The 15,676-nt window shown below is 47.3% G+C and overlaps 4 protein-coding genes across 5 annotated transcripts; 3 read left to right on the top strand and 1 right to left on the bottom strand.

Annotated features, from left to right (window-relative positions):
* Positions 1-1,961: 1,961 nt before the first annotated feature.
* Positions 1,962-4,108, top strand: LOC133921442 (3-dehydrosphinganine reductase TSC10A-like). Its single transcript, XM_062366317.1, has 3 exons — positions 1,962-2,769; positions 2,866-3,013; positions 3,466-4,108. Exons 1-3 carry the CDS (start codon positions 2,242-2,244, stop codon positions 3,765-3,767), a joined length of 978 nt encoding a protein of 325 aa, XP_062222301.1. The 5' UTR covers positions 1,962-2,241; the 3' UTR covers positions 3,768-4,108.
* Positions 4,109-4,284: 176 nt separating this feature from the next.
* LOC133921441 (pentatricopeptide repeat-containing protein OTP51, chloroplastic-like) lies at positions 4,285-7,380 on the top strand. Its single transcript, XM_062366315.1, has 2 exons — positions 4,285-5,058; positions 5,215-7,380. Exons 1-2 carry the CDS (start codon positions 4,561-4,563, stop codon positions 7,081-7,083), a joined length of 2,367 nt encoding a protein of 788 aa, XP_062222299.1. The 5' UTR covers positions 4,285-4,560; the 3' UTR covers positions 7,084-7,380.
* A 266-nt stretch (positions 7,381-7,646) lies between these two features.
* LOC133922907 (trihelix transcription factor GT-3b-like) lies at positions 7,647-7,991 on the bottom strand. The gene has a single exon (XM_062368431.1). The coding sequence runs from the start codon at positions 7,989-7,991 to the stop codon at positions 7,647-7,649; it is 345 nt and encodes a 114-aa protein (XP_062224415.1).
* Positions 7,992-10,011: 2,020 nt separating this feature from the next.
* Positions 10,012-13,758, top strand: LOC133921440 (pectin acetylesterase 8-like). Of its 2 annotated transcripts, none has more exons than XM_062366313.1 (13): positions 10,012-10,277; positions 10,387-10,508; positions 10,614-10,696; positions 10,800-10,929; positions 11,058-11,137; positions 11,225-11,333; positions 11,415-11,526; positions 11,726-11,786; positions 12,536-12,589; positions 12,681-12,758; positions 12,885-12,990; positions 13,079-13,224; positions 13,332-13,758. In XM_062366313.1, the coding sequence occupies exons 2-13, from the start codon at positions 10,388-10,390 to the stop codon at positions 13,449-13,451; spliced, it is 1,200 nt and encodes a 399-aa protein (XP_062222297.1). In that variant the 5' UTR covers positions 10,012-10,277; position 10,387; the 3' UTR covers positions 13,452-13,758. The 2 variants fall into 2 exon arrangements, with proteins under 2 accessions (XP_062222297.1, XP_062222298.1); XM_062366314.1 differs by having other exon boundaries at positions 10,015-10,277; positions 11,247-11,333; positions 11,402-11,526.
* The last annotated feature ends 1,918 nt before the right edge of the window (positions 13,759-15,676 follow it).

The following is a 15,676-nucleotide window of genomic DNA, read 5'->3' as shown; positions in this document are numbered from 1 at the left end:
TAGGATCCTCATTCATTTTGGACTTGTAAAGAATTAGTGGCGAATTAAAAAAGCCTTAACCTAATTAATTTATCTCAGAAATTTAATTAACTATTTCATGGCTAGGGATATTTTTAATGGGTAGAGGAGGTTATTATGAAACCAACAAAATTAGTTTCATAATTTTTGGAGCTACGGAGAATTTACTATGAATTTTACAAGTTATCAGCACAAAAGAAAAAAGCTGATAGACAATCAACCCGGATACTCCGGGTTGACCTAGATACTCTGGGTACCGAAGTCTTCGGATGACCCTCCGGGAGGGGTCCTCTGTTATTTTTCAGCTAGGAGTTGCCCGGACCCTCCGGGTTAACCCGGATTCTCCGGGTGGCTCCAGAACAGCCCGTTTGAGAGGGAAAAACTTAGCCAAAATGATTTGTGAACTTCTCCATACTAAAAGGAAACATATTAGAATTCAAGAGTTCTAGAACTCACTACCCAACCTAGAAACTCAATTCCTAACTCAAATTCATCCAAATCCTCAAATTAGGTCTAAAACATCAAAAATACCCAAACTTCACCACCTAGCTCCAAATTCGGATTTTGACCAACCAAATACGTATTCAAGCCATGGGAAGCCTAGAGGACTTACTCAAGGTGCTTTGCCAAGGTTGGGGATCGTCGGGAGAAGGAGGAAACGATGAAAAATCGAAGAACTCTGGTGTTCCTTGAGCTTCAACCAAGAACACCAAAAGACAATAAAATCGGCTCGAATCCTTCGCGAAAATGAAAATGAATTGGAGGAATGGATAGCTTATGAGCTCGTGATCGCAATGCTACCACATACTTACCTCGAATATTCTCCTAGGAGGCGGATTTGAGGGAGAAGGAGGAAGCTTGAGAGAGAGGGGGGAGAGGGAGCTCCCTTGCTGTGCTGCTTGGGTGGGGCATGGGAGGAGTGAGGAGGAGAGAGAGAGCAGGTGGGGACTGCCCCAAGGGAGTGAGTGAGGGGTGGTTGGCCTATATGCGGGGCCCATATTTTAGAGAAAAAGGTCTATTTTGATTGCGAATTTCATTCTTTTCTCTCGTCCAATTGATTTTTAACGAAGTGCATTAGTATTCCGAATTACAATTACGCAAAATTAAACATAATGCTTAAAAAGCATGATTATGCTTAATTATGTGATTAAGGATTTGGGACGTGACAGTCTATGTGTGTGGTGGTGGGTTGTCTTAGGCGGTCGACTCGGCCGCTTTCTGTCGTCGTCAAGGTTTTGCTGATTTTTCTTTCTAATAAATCATGCGCTTGTATAGTTTTTGGACCCAATTTTCCTTATAAGCTGGGTCAATTCTATTTTTCTTTAATGAATTACAGGAACTTGCCATTTTCAAAAATTCTTTGAAAAAAAGTATTATCATGATATTTATTTTATGTCATTGTATTATTATAGTTATTAGTTTATCTTATTAAGCCTTAATATTCTTTAAAATATATTAATATCACTTAATACACATTAACCACACTAATAGCATAATTAGCTGGGCACTATGCTGCATCTAGTGAGTCTGGCTTTGTAAAAACTCATTTGTATCATATATCTACAAAGTCAGACTGAGTATATGCATTTGCATCCTGAGAGCTAGACTCAAGGTGACATACAGATAATTAAACACCTACATCTTATAGGCCAAAATGAGCCATATGCATGCAACTAAACTTACTAAAAAATTTATCCTAGTCAAATTAAGATGAACCATAATAAGAAGAGTTGTGTTACTATGCTTGGGAATCAGCTCAATGACCCTTCATTGGTTCAAATCTAATGATCAAGAATAAAGAGTACTTAAGTTACAGACCCGTATCATAAAGTGGTAGACCCGACACCAATTAAAGATTAAGTTGCAGGCCGTTATCATATTTTAGAAGTGAGGTACCCACTACCCACCCCTCCCGAGCACCGTAAAACTACGCCGGCTTGCCCTCGCGTTACGTTCTTCGACCAGACCTGACCTGACCTCATCGCACCAGGTAGGCGCGACGCGAGACCCCAGAGTCCAGCCGAGTGTGCTCTCCCCTCGTTTCAACGCCACGGTCGCCGTCCCCCAGATCTGACCCCCTCCCTCGCGCCTTCCGCCACGGTCCACTCCGACTGCCGCCGCGCACCCTTCTTAACCCCGCCGCCCTGATCCAATTCCCTACACCACCGCAGCCGCCCGCAACTCCAGGTCTCCAGCGCTAGCGACTGACCGTCTCTCGTCGCCATGGCCGCGGCGCTCCTCCTCCTCCTGGTCCCACCCATCGGCCTCCTCGCCGCGCTTGCCTTCCTGGCGCGGCCCCGCGCCGCGCGGGTCCCGCTCGGGGGCCGCCACGTCTTCATCACGGGCGGGTCCAGCGGCATCGGCCTCGCCATGGCCACGGCCGCCGCGCTGGAGGGCGCGCGGGTCTCCATCCTGGCCCGCAACGCGGCGCGCCTCGAGGATGCGCGCGCCACCATCTGCGCCGCGACGGGGAAGGACGTGGGCGTCCACGCGGCCGACGTGCGGGACGCGGACGCCGTGGCGCGCGCGCTCCAGGCGGCAGGCCCCGTCGACGTCCTGGTCTGCAACCACGGCGTGTTCGTGCCGCAGGAGCTCGAGAAGCAAGACATGGAGGAGGTCAAGTGGATGGTGGACATCAACCTCATGGGCACGTTCCACCTCGTTAAGGCCGCGCTCCCCGCCATGAAGGCGCACGCCCGCGAGACGGGTCTCCCCGCGTCCATCTCGATCATGTCCTCTCAGGCCGGCCAGGTTAGATACTTCACGCGATTCCTTGCCTGCAGCTAATGTGTTCGATGCCATGCCACGTACCTGGAAGATTAATCTCTCGCGACATCCTGGCTGCAGGTCGGTGTTTATGGGTACACTGCGTACTCGGCGAGCAAGTTTGCGCTACGGGGATTAGGGGAGGCGCTACAACATGAAGTCATTGCGGATAATATTCATGTCTCGTTGATCTTCCCTCCGGACACTGAGACTCCGGGTTTCGAAGAGGGTATGTGTTTCTTATGGATGTTGTTCCAAGTGACTGCTGAACTAGTCAACTACGAACAGATTTTCGTTCTAGTTTGAAGTCCACTTTCACTGATGCAAGGATTCAAAAACAATTGCTAGATGGATTGTATGTCTGAAGTTTATTGGTTTAGTAGTAGCAACTAACAAATGAAACCATCGAATGCCTGAGTTATATCCTCTTTAATTTGATATGGACACTTTTCAACTTGGTGACCTGAAAATTTTAGAGCAATATAGTGATGAAAATATTGTTGATAAATGTCCATTTTACTCCATCAATTGGTTAATTGCGTACATATTTCATAGTATCATTTTAGCAAGTTGCACCAGCAAAAAAAGGGGGGAGGATAAAATAATCTACATTTGAAGTTTTCACTACAAAGACACTGTCTGCACAATTCACTACTGAGCATGTTCTTTGCCTGGTTTCAGAGCATAAGAGGAGGCCAGAATTGACAAACATCATAGCAGGATCATCTGGTGGAATGAAGGCTGACGATGTTGCTAAGAAGGCTCTGGCTGGCATCAAATCTGGAAAGTTTATTGTCCCCTGCAATTTCGAGGGCGCAATGTTAGCTGTAGCCACTGCTGGTTTATCCCCACAGAGCTCCCCGTTAATGGCATTCCTAGAGGTGATTGGTGCTGGAATCATGCGGTTTACAGCACTTTGTTTCCAATGGAATTGGTTCTCTACCATAGAGAATTATTATGCCAAGAACAAAAAGCGCGAGTGAGAACACAATCCAAGCCTGGACGCCATTTTCTTCATTTCATGAGAGTTTAAAGCCCAACAAATAAATCGTCTTAGTATCACCTTATCTGAACGTACCATGGTAGGTAAGGAAGCTGCAGTTATCCTTTTTACCCTTTTCTTCTTGTTCTGCCCTGTGATCATGTGTAAAACGTAGATTTCTACCCAGTTTCGTAGCAAAACAATGTAATAAAAAACACCAATAACTTGCCAGAGAGCTGCTCTTGTGCAAATTCCTGTTTTGTAACTACTGTTGTCACCTGCACTTTAGTGGAACTCACTAAAAGAATGCTGTTCCAGCATGATTTTGTTTCGTTTGGTAAATTTCGGTATGAAAACAATTGGGATAAATCCCCCCTGTGATTCTTACATCTGTGTGCTCCTAAAGTTTTGTCTGTTTTGGGGACAAATCAATGATTTGATGATATTTAGACCTTGGAAGGCAGCCGTGGAGGTTCCAAAATTAACAAAAGAAAATGATTGGATTTTTTTTATAAAATGCACTGTAAATTTTTGCAATTTGAAAATGCACAAAAAAAGAGACTCTGTTCGCATGCCTGGGTTTTGATATGAATCGTCAAAATGGACGTTGACGGACGAGATTGCACGGACTTCCTGGAGAGACCAATCCAAGGTGTTAATAGTTAATACTACCTCCCGGAGCAGCGCACGAAGGCGTCTCGCGTAAAGATTAGGCTGCTCCTTGCAGCGGTGACCACTGAGCTGAGCGGGAGTCAGAAGCAGCAGAGCTTCCTGTGCTCGCCGTCGATTCGTTCATGGCGTCCGCCTCTCCCTACGCCTGCAGCGCTCTATCCCCGTCGCTGCGATGCCCTCTCGCCCTGTCGCTCCCCTTCGCTTCCCCTCCTCCTGCCGTCCGCCTCGCCGCCCCGCCGCTTCTCCCGCGCCGCCTCGCCGTCTCGCGTCCAAGGACAGCCTCTGCGCCGGAGGCCCTGGTCCTGGAGTCTGACGACGAGGTTGAGGACGAGGAAGAGGAGGAGGCCGGGGTGGGCCTGTTCAAGGGCGAGGCGTGGGCGGCGGCGGCAGACGAGAGGGACGCGGTGAGGTCCCCGGAGCTGGAGGTGTTCGAGCTCGAGGAGCTGCCGGAGCAGTGGCGGCGGTCGAGGATCGCCTGGCTCTGCAAGGAGCTTCCCTCCTATAAGCACTCCACCTTCACCCGCATCCTCAACGCCCAGCGCAAGTGGCTCACCCAGGACGACGCCACCTACATCGCCGTTCACTGCCTCCGCATCCGCAATAACGACGCCGCTTTCCGGGTCGGTACCCCGCGCCACCACCTCCCTCCCATTACTTGTTCGACTGTACATTAGACATATGTGCTGACGATTCTTGCTCACGGACTGTTCGACGAATTCCCGTAGTTGTAAAAATACAATACGTTGATTATACTGATGATTCAACTTTGTTTTCAGGTGTACAGCTGGATGGTACGGCAGCACTGGTACCGCTTCAACTTCGCGCTAGCCACGAGGGTGGCAGATTATCTCGGGAGAGAAGGCAAGGTTGAGAAATGCCGGGAGCTGTTTGAGATGATGGTCAAGCAGGGCCGAGTGCCTGCTGAATCCACCTTCCACATATTGGTCGTTGCATATCTCAGCGTGCCAGGGGGGCGATGTCTTGAGGAGGCATGCACTATCTACAACCAGATGATACAGATGGGTGGCTACAAGCCTCGCCTCAACCTGCACAATTCCTTGTTCCGTGCACTTGTCAGTAAGACGGGAGGGACCGCGAAGCACAATCTCAGACAGGCTGAGTTTGTCTACCACAATATGGTCACATGTAATCTGGAGGTGCACAAGGAGGTGTATGCTGGGCTCATCTGGCTGCACAGCTATCAAGATGTCATCGATAGAGATAGGATCAAAGCTCTTAGGGATGAGATGAAGCGAGCTGGCTTTGAGGAGAGTACTGATGTGCTGGTTTCAGTGATGAGAGCCTTCTCCAAGGAAGGGGATGTTAAAGAAACAGAGGCAACATGGCATAGGCTTCTTCAGAGTGGTTGTGAGCTTCCTGTGCAGGCATATGTCTGCCGAATGGAGCTTTATGCACGGACCGGTGAGCCTATGAAATCCCTGAAAATGTTCAAGGAAATGAAGGGTCGAAATATACCTCCCAATGTTGCATCATATCATAAGATAATCGAAATAATGGCAAAAGTTAGAGAGATAGAGATTGCTGAAAAACTTATGGACGAGTTTGTTGAAAGCCATATGAAGCATCTGATGCCAGCCTTTCTTGACTTGATGTATTTGTATCTGGATCTAGATATGCACGAGAAATTGGAACAGACATTCACAAAATGCCTTGCCAGGTGTCGTCCAAATAGAATACTGTACACCATTTATCTGGAATCACTTGTAAGGATTGGAAATGTCAATAAGGCCGAGGAGATATTTGGTGAAATGCATAATAATGGGACAATAGGTACTAATGCCAAGTCTTGCAACATCATGCTAAGAGGGTATCTTTCTGCGGAAGACTATCAGAAAGCTGAAAGCATTTATGATTTAATGTGTAAAAAGAAGTATGATGTACAGGTGGGTTCTTTGGAAAAACTTCAAAGTGGTCTCCTCGTTAGCAAGAAAGTTGTCAGGCTGCCAAAACCTGTGAGCATGAAGTTGGATCAAGTGCAGCGCGAGATTTTGATTGGTTTGCTTCTTGGAGGCACTCGAGTAGAATCTCATGCACAGAAAGGAGTCCACATGGTCCACTTTAAGTTCCAGGAAGATTCTAATGCCCATTCAGTTTTAAGGGTGCATATTCATGAACGCTTCTTTGAATGGCTGCCTTCAGCATGCAGATCTCTCAATGATGAGAGCGAGATCCCTTATCGGTTTTCAACCATACCTCATTCACATTTTGGTTTCTTTGCAGACCAGTTCTTTCTGAAAGGCCAGCCCGTCCTCCCAAAGCTTGTCCATAGATGGTTATCCCCACGTGTTCTGGCATATTGGTACATGTTTGGGGGCTTCAGACTACAATCAGGTGATATTGTTCTTAAGGTCAATGGTGGCAACATTGAAGGTGTTGAGAGAATTGTGAACTCTTTGCATACACCGTCTTTATCATGTAAAGTGAAGAGGAAAGGAAGATTCTTTTGGATAGGTTTTCAGGGAAGCAATGCTGACTCTTTCTGGAAATTAATTGAACCTTATGTATTGGACAGCTTTGTGAATTCTACAACACAAGAAAGTGACAGCATAAGTTCCTATGGCTCGCAAGATAGTGATACCTATTACGAGGGCGATGTGCAGAGGTGTGATAGAGGAAGTGAATAGTGAAGACAGTGTATGTTCAGAAGTAGTTTGTGTATGTTCAGAAGTAGTTTATAGGCTCTTAAAGTTCATCAGAATTATCAGGAGTCTACGAATTTGGTCAGAGGTTGGTCATGTACATTGCTTATGCATACTTTCCTACTAACACCAGATTGCCCAGATTAATCTAGCACCTATCCATCTGGTCATCTGTGGCCGTAGACTTGTACAATACAGTCCTAGGCAGAAAGATAACAGCCTGGTCGATTCCCATGGTACTCATATTTCCTATTTGCACGTGATTTGTTGTACATTCGTTCAGCTCTTGTTGTCCATTCACTGTAAGGTTCCATGATTTCTAGCAGAAAATACATCTTTTTTAGAAAGATTTTTAGCGCAGCATATGACAACATGCCAGTTTGCGAGAACATGTGTCTGCAACCTGATACCCTAGAACTTAACAGTTCTACTGATTTACCTGCACTCACCTACACCATGTAAAGATAAAAGATGACCAAACAAATAATTCCTCCCGACCCATAATCTATGCTACTTTCTTGTTGGATTGGACGTGGAATCCACCCTTTCTAAAGATCTTGTAAGAGCCTAGTCAACAAGGTAGTCAGGAGTGCGTCCCTTCTCTCGGCCCTCTCCTCGTCCCTGGCCCTCCTCTGCTCCTCGCGCTCCATCCACACCTGCTCCAGCATCAGCCTCTCCCGCTCTATCCTCTGCATCGCCTGCCGCCACTGGTCCTCGGAGAGCAGCCGCTCCTGCGCCTGCCTCTCCATCGTCTCTTGACGCTGCACGTCCATGCGATGCTGCTGCTCGAAGAAATCCCGCAGCAGGTCACGAATGGCGGACGAGCCGCTCGTCGTCGACGTTTGCGCGGGCTTCGTCTTTCTGCTCCGTCGGAGCGGCTCGTCGCTTTGCATGTTTTCTCGAGCGTTCGGTGAAGACCCCCCTGCAGCTGTACGGAGAAAGGGAAGCTAACACCGTCTTGTGGGCGAGATTTTTCTTTCTCCTGATGAAAATGACACGATTGTTACAATTTGCGTCAGTGTCAAGCAAAGAAGTTTCATTTGCAGAGTACATGAATGGAAAGGAAGGAAGAGGATGAGACGACCGACCTTGGGAGGCTCCGCGATGAACTCCTAGCTTGTCTCCCTCGTGCTCCACTGCGGCCGCGCCGCTCGCCGTCATCTTGTACATTCCCAGGTGGTGCGAGTTGATAAAGGAAACGCGTGTACGTGTTGGTGAATGTGGAAGGCGTCCGCAGCCGTTCGGTTTTTTCCCGTGTGTTTCATCGTCTTTCGAACGCTTCTCGATCCGATCGTCTCCCCTCCTGTCCTTCGTCTCTTCGTTCACCGTTTCACACCGCCCAGCCCGGTGCGGAGTGTGAATGGCTTTGCTCACGTCCACACGGGCACTACAGCGCTCGCCGCGTCATCCTCGATCCTCATGCTCTTCCGAGCTGAACCCACGCATCCCATGGTGATTTTTTTTTTTAACAGCGAGATACATTTCTACGACTTTCATTAGAGGCGAGTCGTATGAAACCGGAGGCTAGAACCTCCGACTGGCTCGGTCATTTCCTGCGACTTTGCCACTAGTTTGTGAGCCCGTTCGCACCCCACGGTGATTTGGTGACGTGCAGAAACTCGGGGTAATTTTTTTCAGCTGCAGCTTGCAACGTACATTGACCCTTGACCGAATGACCGCCTCTCTCGATCTTTTCCACGGCACCGGCACGAGCACGGGCAAGCGTCGACGCATCATCCATCGTGTGCTTTTCCGCATCATCCATCGTGTGCTTTTTCGCACGACAGCGATGACGTGCACGCACGCGCGCCTGACTAGGTTATAGCTATCGCTGTCAGTTAGAACGCGCCGCCCGGCCGTCGTTTGAGCATTTGCCGTACTACTCCGAACGCCACCGAGGCCGTGCCGTGCAGAAAAAAACGCGTCTCGTTTCGTCGACCGGCCTGGCAGCGTGCACGCACGTACAACACTTGCCCAGTTCTCCTTCTCCTGCTATGGGCTCATGGGCCGGGCTAATTTTCTGTTGTCTTCCTCCATCGGCAGCTTTCACCCCTTTCGGGAGGCTGGGCTGAATTTGCAGCGTTTGGTATGGGAAGCAAGCACGCTGGTTGAGTCGCTTGCTTTGCCAATGGTGAAGCTGAACCGCATGGGCCACCTCCCCTGTAAAACACCGGGATCTTGTGAGCTCAGCCTCCAAGGCCAGAGGGAGAAAGATACTCCTGTTACCGAGACCGGCAGACATCCATGCCTCCAGCGCGATGCTCGAGTGTGGATTATACTTCTAGATTTCTTGTGATGCATTTGTTTTTTAACCACGAATATATTTGTATGGAATAATAGTACGTAGCAAATACACTGTACCTGAAAGGCCTTGTTGAGAGACACGAGACATTGCGTACCGCGGCTAGGATGGATGCGACGAATCCCATCAAAAAGCACAACAAAAAATCCGAGAACCCGTAGCGTTACAAGTGAGTATTCAATAGGTAGTTTTTGATTATCATTTAATTTATTTTTTAAACTTAATTAGATAATAACAAATCTTTAATTAATTTTTTAAATTTTAACCCATCTATTACCTTAAAAAAAATGCAAAACTTGCATCCCTACGTCCCGAAGCAGCAGATAGTTCGTCCCGCCCCCGTTCTCCTTCCGGAGATCGCGTATCGCGTGCACAACCCATCGTTTTCGCCGGACCTCTGCAAAGTGCAGACGCGCCTAACCCAACGCGGGTGGGCACAACTGGCCCTGGTTGCAGGCAGGGCCGGCCGTGCGGTGCAGTGAAGGACCGTGGCTTTTCGAATCTGCACCGTTCAATTCACCACCCCCACCACAAAGTCTACGGTAGCATTACCGCTGCCCGCGGACAGTCCAAACGGCAGGAATTGATGGCAGGATCGTCGCGTACGCACGCACTCAATGCACGCCACGGAAGGACGAAGTGGAAAAGGCACAGACGACGCGGCCGGCCCGGCGTGGTGGAATCCAAACGGGGCCGCCGCTCGGCAGGCGGCAGACGGCAGACGCGGTGGGTGGGGAAAAGGGACAAGGGAGGGAAGGCAACGCCGCAACCAAGCTAGGAAACCCTCCTGGCCTGGCCTGTGCACCCCTGCGTCCCCGCGAGTCGCCGCGCACGGGAGCGCTGGCGTGCGAGGCTAGATCGTGACGGCGGCTCCCAGGTTCGCTTCCTTCTCGTGCCCATGTCCGTCCGGCTGAGTGGCTGGTGCGGTGGCTGAGTGACCCGCTTCCGTTCCACCACCGTCTCATCTCTCGCTCCTCACTCCTCAGGATGGCGAACGGGAGCCTCTGCGCTTGGTGCTCTGCCGTCGTCTTCGCGCTGGCGCTTCTCAGAGTGGACGGCTATCTTGTGGACATCACCTATGTGGAAAGCGCCGCGGCGAAAGGAGCAGGTATTTGCTGTCTGTTCATGCTCCGCTGATTTCTTCCCTTCCCCATCCTGTCGCAGCGTGTGGTTAGTGTACTGAGAAGCGGTTGATGTGTGTCTGGTGTGCTAGTTTGTCTGGATGGAAGTGCGCCGGCGTATCATCTGGCGCGCGGTTTCGGCTCCGGGGTGAACAGCTGGCTGGTTCATTTCGAGGTTAGTTGCAGTGAGACCGGTTAATCTGACTGAACTTGTGCACTTGTGCTTCTGGGCGATTGTTCAGTTCGATTCAGTTCATTCAATTGCTGATTGATGATAGGGAGGAGGATGGTGCAGAAATGTCACCACCTGCCTGGAACGGAAGCGCACTAGGTTGGGATCGTCCAAGGAGATGGCGAAGCAGATTGCCTTCTCTGGGATCCTGAGCGACACCCCAGATTACAACCCAGGTATTAAATTCCAGTAGTTGCTCGATTGAGAGACCACTCTGTATTGTATTAGCTTTGTTCTGTAGAAATTCAGATCGTCTACACTTGTAGTTTCACATGCTTGATGTCTGTGCAATCATCGAAACCAGACTTTTACAATTGGAACAAGGTCAAGGTTAGGTACTGTGATGGTTCATCTTTCACCGGCGATGTTGAAGAAGTGGATCCTGTGAGTCCATAGTCCACAATTTTTTTATTTTCTGTTTTTCTTTTCATATGAGATTGTAAAGACACCTACCTTAAGGCCTCACTTAAGTCTTTCTATTGCTTTTGTTTAGACAACAAAGCTACACTACAGAGGTGCAAGAGTATGGCAAGCTGTTATGGAGGACCTGCTTGCCAAAGGAATGAAAAAAGCCGAAAATGTATGCGTTCTTGTGAGCATAATTCCGGGCAATCACAAGGGTTTGCAAGACTAACTAAATTGTGCCAGGCTCTAATTTCAGGCTGTTCGGCTGGTGGGTTAACATCCATACTACATTGCGACAAATTTCATGATCTTCTGCCAACGGGTGCCAAAGTTAAATGCCTTTCTGATGCTGGTTTCTTCATAAATGAGTAAGACAAAAATGCTTGTACTAGTAGCCAGTTCGCAGAAACAAAGAGAAAACGTACCATGTGATTTTGAGCCTTTTAATACTCTGGCCATTGAAATAGAACAAAGTACATTGCCTGGGAAACAAAACGAAATTCCACATATAGGCTTTCTGAGTATTGAAGTCCTTGTCTAACGCATATCCAATCTTTGTGCTGACAGGAAGGATGTGGCCGGAGTGGGGTACATTGCTGCCTTTTTCAACGATGTAGTTACAACACATGTATGCACTTTTATTTACCCTCTGTACTGATGATTGATGAATCTGATGTGGGGATAACTGAAACACCGCCATGGCAAGATAATGAGAGGATTCCTAAATCATACAGTCGAAATTGTAACGTGAAATAGATTTGGAGTCGAACTAGGATTCAACTGGGTGGGATAAGAAGCATTAATAAAAAATGATTTTTATTTTGCAAAATACATTCTTCACCCGTTATCTATTACATATATTAAAAGGCCAAGAATCGGAGGCCAACCAGAGGTCAAGTTACTGTAGCTACTGTTCATGTGGTTCCCACGTATGTGCATGTATATATATATGGACATGTATATGCATACGCATATACATCTATATATACATATATGGATAATACAATTATCATTTTCGGGAAATTCAGAAAAATGTCGAAATGAATATTAGTTATATTGATAAATTGGCTGAAATAATCTAAAATGCAAAGAAAAATATGTAAAACTCAAAAATATGAAATAAATTTTGTTAGGTTTGTATTACTGTCATCTACATATTAAAATTATGTGCATACATGAAAGTACTACTGTTTTCCTTATAATTAAATGAATGTGTTAAATATAAATATTGAGATGTCCAAAATTATTGAACCTAATTTTTGCAGCCTTCTTTTGTCATGCTTTGTGCCAAAAAAAAGGGCGCGGCGTAGGCACACTAATCCACCTAGTTTCTATCATTTTCACCGAACCTGATTACATTGTTTTCAAATGCCTTAGGGGTCAGCAAAGAATTTACCATCTTCATGCACTTCGATGTTACCTCCAGGCATGGTAAGGTGTAAATTGAAAGCAGCATTACAATGCACCTGTAGCCCAGACATCAGATTTCAGGTCCTTAAAAGTACATGTTGCTTCGATGCAGTGCTTTTTCCCCCAGAATGAGGTGAAACAGATACAGACACCTCTGTTCATCCTCAATGCAGCGTATGATTCATGGCAGGTTATTGTCCGAGGACCTTTTTATCTGTAATTCTGCACACCTTTCTTGATTGTTTTGAAAGGAACACCTTTCTTGATTGTTATCAATCTTTTCGGCATTGCCCTCATATAAATAAGCATGCTACAGGTAAGGAACATTTTGGTGCCTGGAGTAGCTGACCATCACGGTACATGGTCTACTTGTAAGCATGATATAGAGCTGTGTTCTGTGACGCAACTTCAGATCCTGCAGGGTTGGTGCTACTGCGTGTCTGTCTGTATTTTCCTGATGGGCTAGTTATCCCTGTCTAACTATACAATGTTTCATACCACTACATACAGGATTCAGGGACGATTTTCTGAAGGCGGTTGCAGAACAAGGGAACTCCGGCTCCAGAGGATTGTTCATAAACTCATGCTTCGTGCATTGCCAGTCGGAGACGCAGGAGTTGTGGTTCTCATCTGACTCCCCCATGCTTGGAAACACGGTAATACACCCTTAAACCCTGAAATTTCTTTCCCGTCAAACTAAACCAGGTTTTCACAGCTAGAGGGCATATCAAGTTGATCTGACAGGAGCTTCTCATTTGTGCAGACGATAGCAAACGCAGTCGGGGACTGGTTCTTCGACCGCAGCCAGATTCAGAAGATCGACTGCCCTTACCCTTGTGACTCCACCTGTCACAACCGGATGTACGACTCATCGGAAGCATAGCAATTACAGCGGCCTCACTTCGTCCTGCCATTCGTCACGTTACTATATTTGACGCTTCCTTGCTGCTCACAGTAGAGCGATGCGTCGACATCCATTGATTTTTTTTACACGAATAAGACCAGTGCCAGCTTTTAACGGGGCTAGCGCCGGAGGCTTGATGCAATGTTAGGTACAGTACAAGGGATAGTAGTAGCTGTTTCCGGTGTTCCACTGCCATGTTATGATCATTCCCCTGTATTTTCGTCTGATACCCACAGAACAGCATCCACATTGATTTCACCGAAGTGAGGTGGCATAGATTATTTCACCTTTCTGTCGAGGATCTGTTACCATGTCCCTGTGCAGCTCCTGCGCGTCGTGGCTTGATAGTGTCATGCTAGATTGCGCAACAGGTTAGGTTATCTCCAACAGCTATCTTAAATTTTCATTCTAAAAATACTATTATAGCATCATCTATCACTGTTACAGTATTCTTTATTTTTTTCCTCTAACAGTTACTCTATTTCCTACCTTCTTTTACTACTCTTTTGCTCCCGCTAGATCCACTTACAGCCTCTGTAAACAGTGTACCTGCTACAGTGTGCGTATTGCTACAGTAACCATCGAGATTACAACCCTACACTCCCTCCTTAAAAATGTAGTAGTACTGTGCAGTACTGTAACACCGGATAGGCGATCTGCTGAGATCAATTTCCAGTGCTACAGTACTTTGCGAGGTACTGTAGCACCAGATAGGGGCACTGCTAGAGTTGGCCTTAGGCTAGCTTCAATAGAGGTAGTATTTGTCTCTATTACTGTAGTGCCTACTGTTGCTACCTCTGTGGCTTCCAAATACACTCCATCAGATGTGACTTTCAGTGTTACAGTATTGCGGTCAGCTGCACTGGAGTACTTTAAATTTATTACACTTAACACTGCTAGACTATAGGCTAAAGAGAGTAAAAAAGTAGTAGACAGTAAGAAATATGGTAGCTACTGGAGATAGAAAAAATAGAAAATACTGTAATAATATTTTAAAAGATTAATTTTTAAGTATACATTAAATAATACTCTAACAGTATTAGAGGATAATATAATAGTATTTTAAAAGATAAATTTTTAAAATATTTCTTAAAATGGCCTTAGGTTGAGTATCGACCAACGAGCTTACCCGCTTGTGTTCACTTGGATTATCGGAGCAATAGTCTAGCACGTTTATATTTACCTAGATGACCCAAACCAATTGACCCTCGAGGTCTTGACAACAAGTCCACAGTGTCAGCACCACTGGGGATCACTACCTGGGTGAACCACCGACTGCCAACATTTTGTCAGTTGGCACCCTCGAGATGCCTCTGTTGGCATTAGCCTCACCCGCGCGTCGCGCCACCAAACCCCACCTCACCTAATCATCTCGCCCCGTAGCACCAAACCAGCCGATAGCCTGCCACATTGCCTGGAACACGTGCTAAGCCACCTTGACTGCGCGCTAGCATGGTGATGACGTCACCTTTACGGTCACGCCTCCCCTTGCATCCAACCTAAAATCCAAACATCAAATCTTAAAGCTACATGACTATAGGACTATAAAAAAAACTCAAGACTCAGGAGCTACTTTTGAACTCAACTCGCTCTAGGCTCGAGACCCTAACAAACCAAACTCAAATCTAATTATAGACTTAACCAGATCTTTAATTTAGATCAAACTCAAGCTTAGACGACGAATTCCCTCAAGCTCGGCTTGTTAACAGCCCTAACCGCTGACGCGGCGCCTGCAACAGAGCAGCGCTCTATCTATATCGGGCGGTGTGGCGGCCGCCAGTGGCAAGTAGGGTTGAAAATGGGCGGGAAAAATCCCGTCCCGTCCCGTCCCGTTTTCTACTTTTAACCCGACCGATTTCGTATTTTCGGAATTATGCGAAAACGGTTCGAAAACGGGAAAGTGCCGAAATCGGGATCGAAAACGGTATCTCTGTTATCCCGACCGTATTTTCGAAATACCGTATTTATTCGGGATTTTTCCGCCGAAATCCCGTTTTTAATTTTAGCCTAGCCCAGCCCACAGTCCCACACGGCCACACCATGTCCACAGACCACAGGCCGCACTCCGGCTGGCGGCTGGATCGGCTCTGCAGTTCTGGCCAAGGCCAGATCTACCGATCCGGTGATCCCCACTCCCCAGCCGACGTTGTACGCCGGAACGCCGCCCGTCTCCCGCCCCCAGGTTGCGCCGCTCGTCGCCCCGT

Source organism: Phragmites australis, chromosome 6 (genome assembly GCF_958298935.1).
Source record: "Phragmites australis chromosome 6, lpPhrAust1.1, whole genome shotgun sequence".
Taxonomy (NCBI): Eukaryota; Viridiplantae; Streptophyta; class Magnoliopsida; order Poales; family Poaceae; genus Phragmites; species Phragmites australis.
Note: the sequence above shows the minus strand (reverse complement) of the source record. Positions and strands in the feature narration are given on the sequence as shown.

Bases quoted from the DNA above. Each gene is read 5' to 3' on its own strand.
- LOC133921442 (XM_062366317.1), top strand. From the start codon at position 2,242: ATGGCCGCGGCGCTCCTCCTCCTCCTGGTCCCACCCATCGGCCTCCTC. The intron at 2,770-2,865 runs GTTAGATACTTC...TCCTGGCTGCAG, and splicing joins TGTCCTCTCAGGCCGGCCAG to GTCGGTGTTTATGGGTACAC. The intron at 3,014-3,465 runs GTATGTGTTTCT...GCCTGGTTTCAG, and splicing joins GACTCCGGGTTTCGAAGAGG to AGCATAAGAGGAGGCCAGAA.
- LOC133921441 (XM_062366315.1), top strand. From the start codon at position 4,561: ATGGCGTCCGCCTCTCCCTACGCCTGCAGCGCTCTATCCCCGTCGCTG. The intron at 5,059-5,214 runs GTCGGTACCCCG...CTTTGTTTTCAG, and splicing joins ATAACGACGCCGCTTTCCGG to GTGTACAGCTGGATGGTACG.
- LOC133922907 (XM_062368431.1), bottom strand. From the start codon at position 7,991: ATGCAAAGCGACGAGCCGCTCCGACGGAGCAGAAAGACGAAGCCCGCG.
- LOC133921440 (XM_062366313.1), top strand. From the start codon at position 10,388: ATGGCGAACGGGAGCCTCTGCGCTTGGTGCTCTGCCGTCGTCTTCGCG. The intron at 10,509-10,613 runs GTATTTGCTGTC...CTGGTGTGCTAG, and splicing joins CGCCGCGGCGAAAGGAGCAG to TTTGTCTGGATGGAAGTGCG. The intron at 11,138-11,224 runs GTGAGTCCATAG...GCCTCACTTAAG, and splicing joins ATGTTGAAGAAGTGGATCCT to TCTTTCTATTGCTTTTGTTT.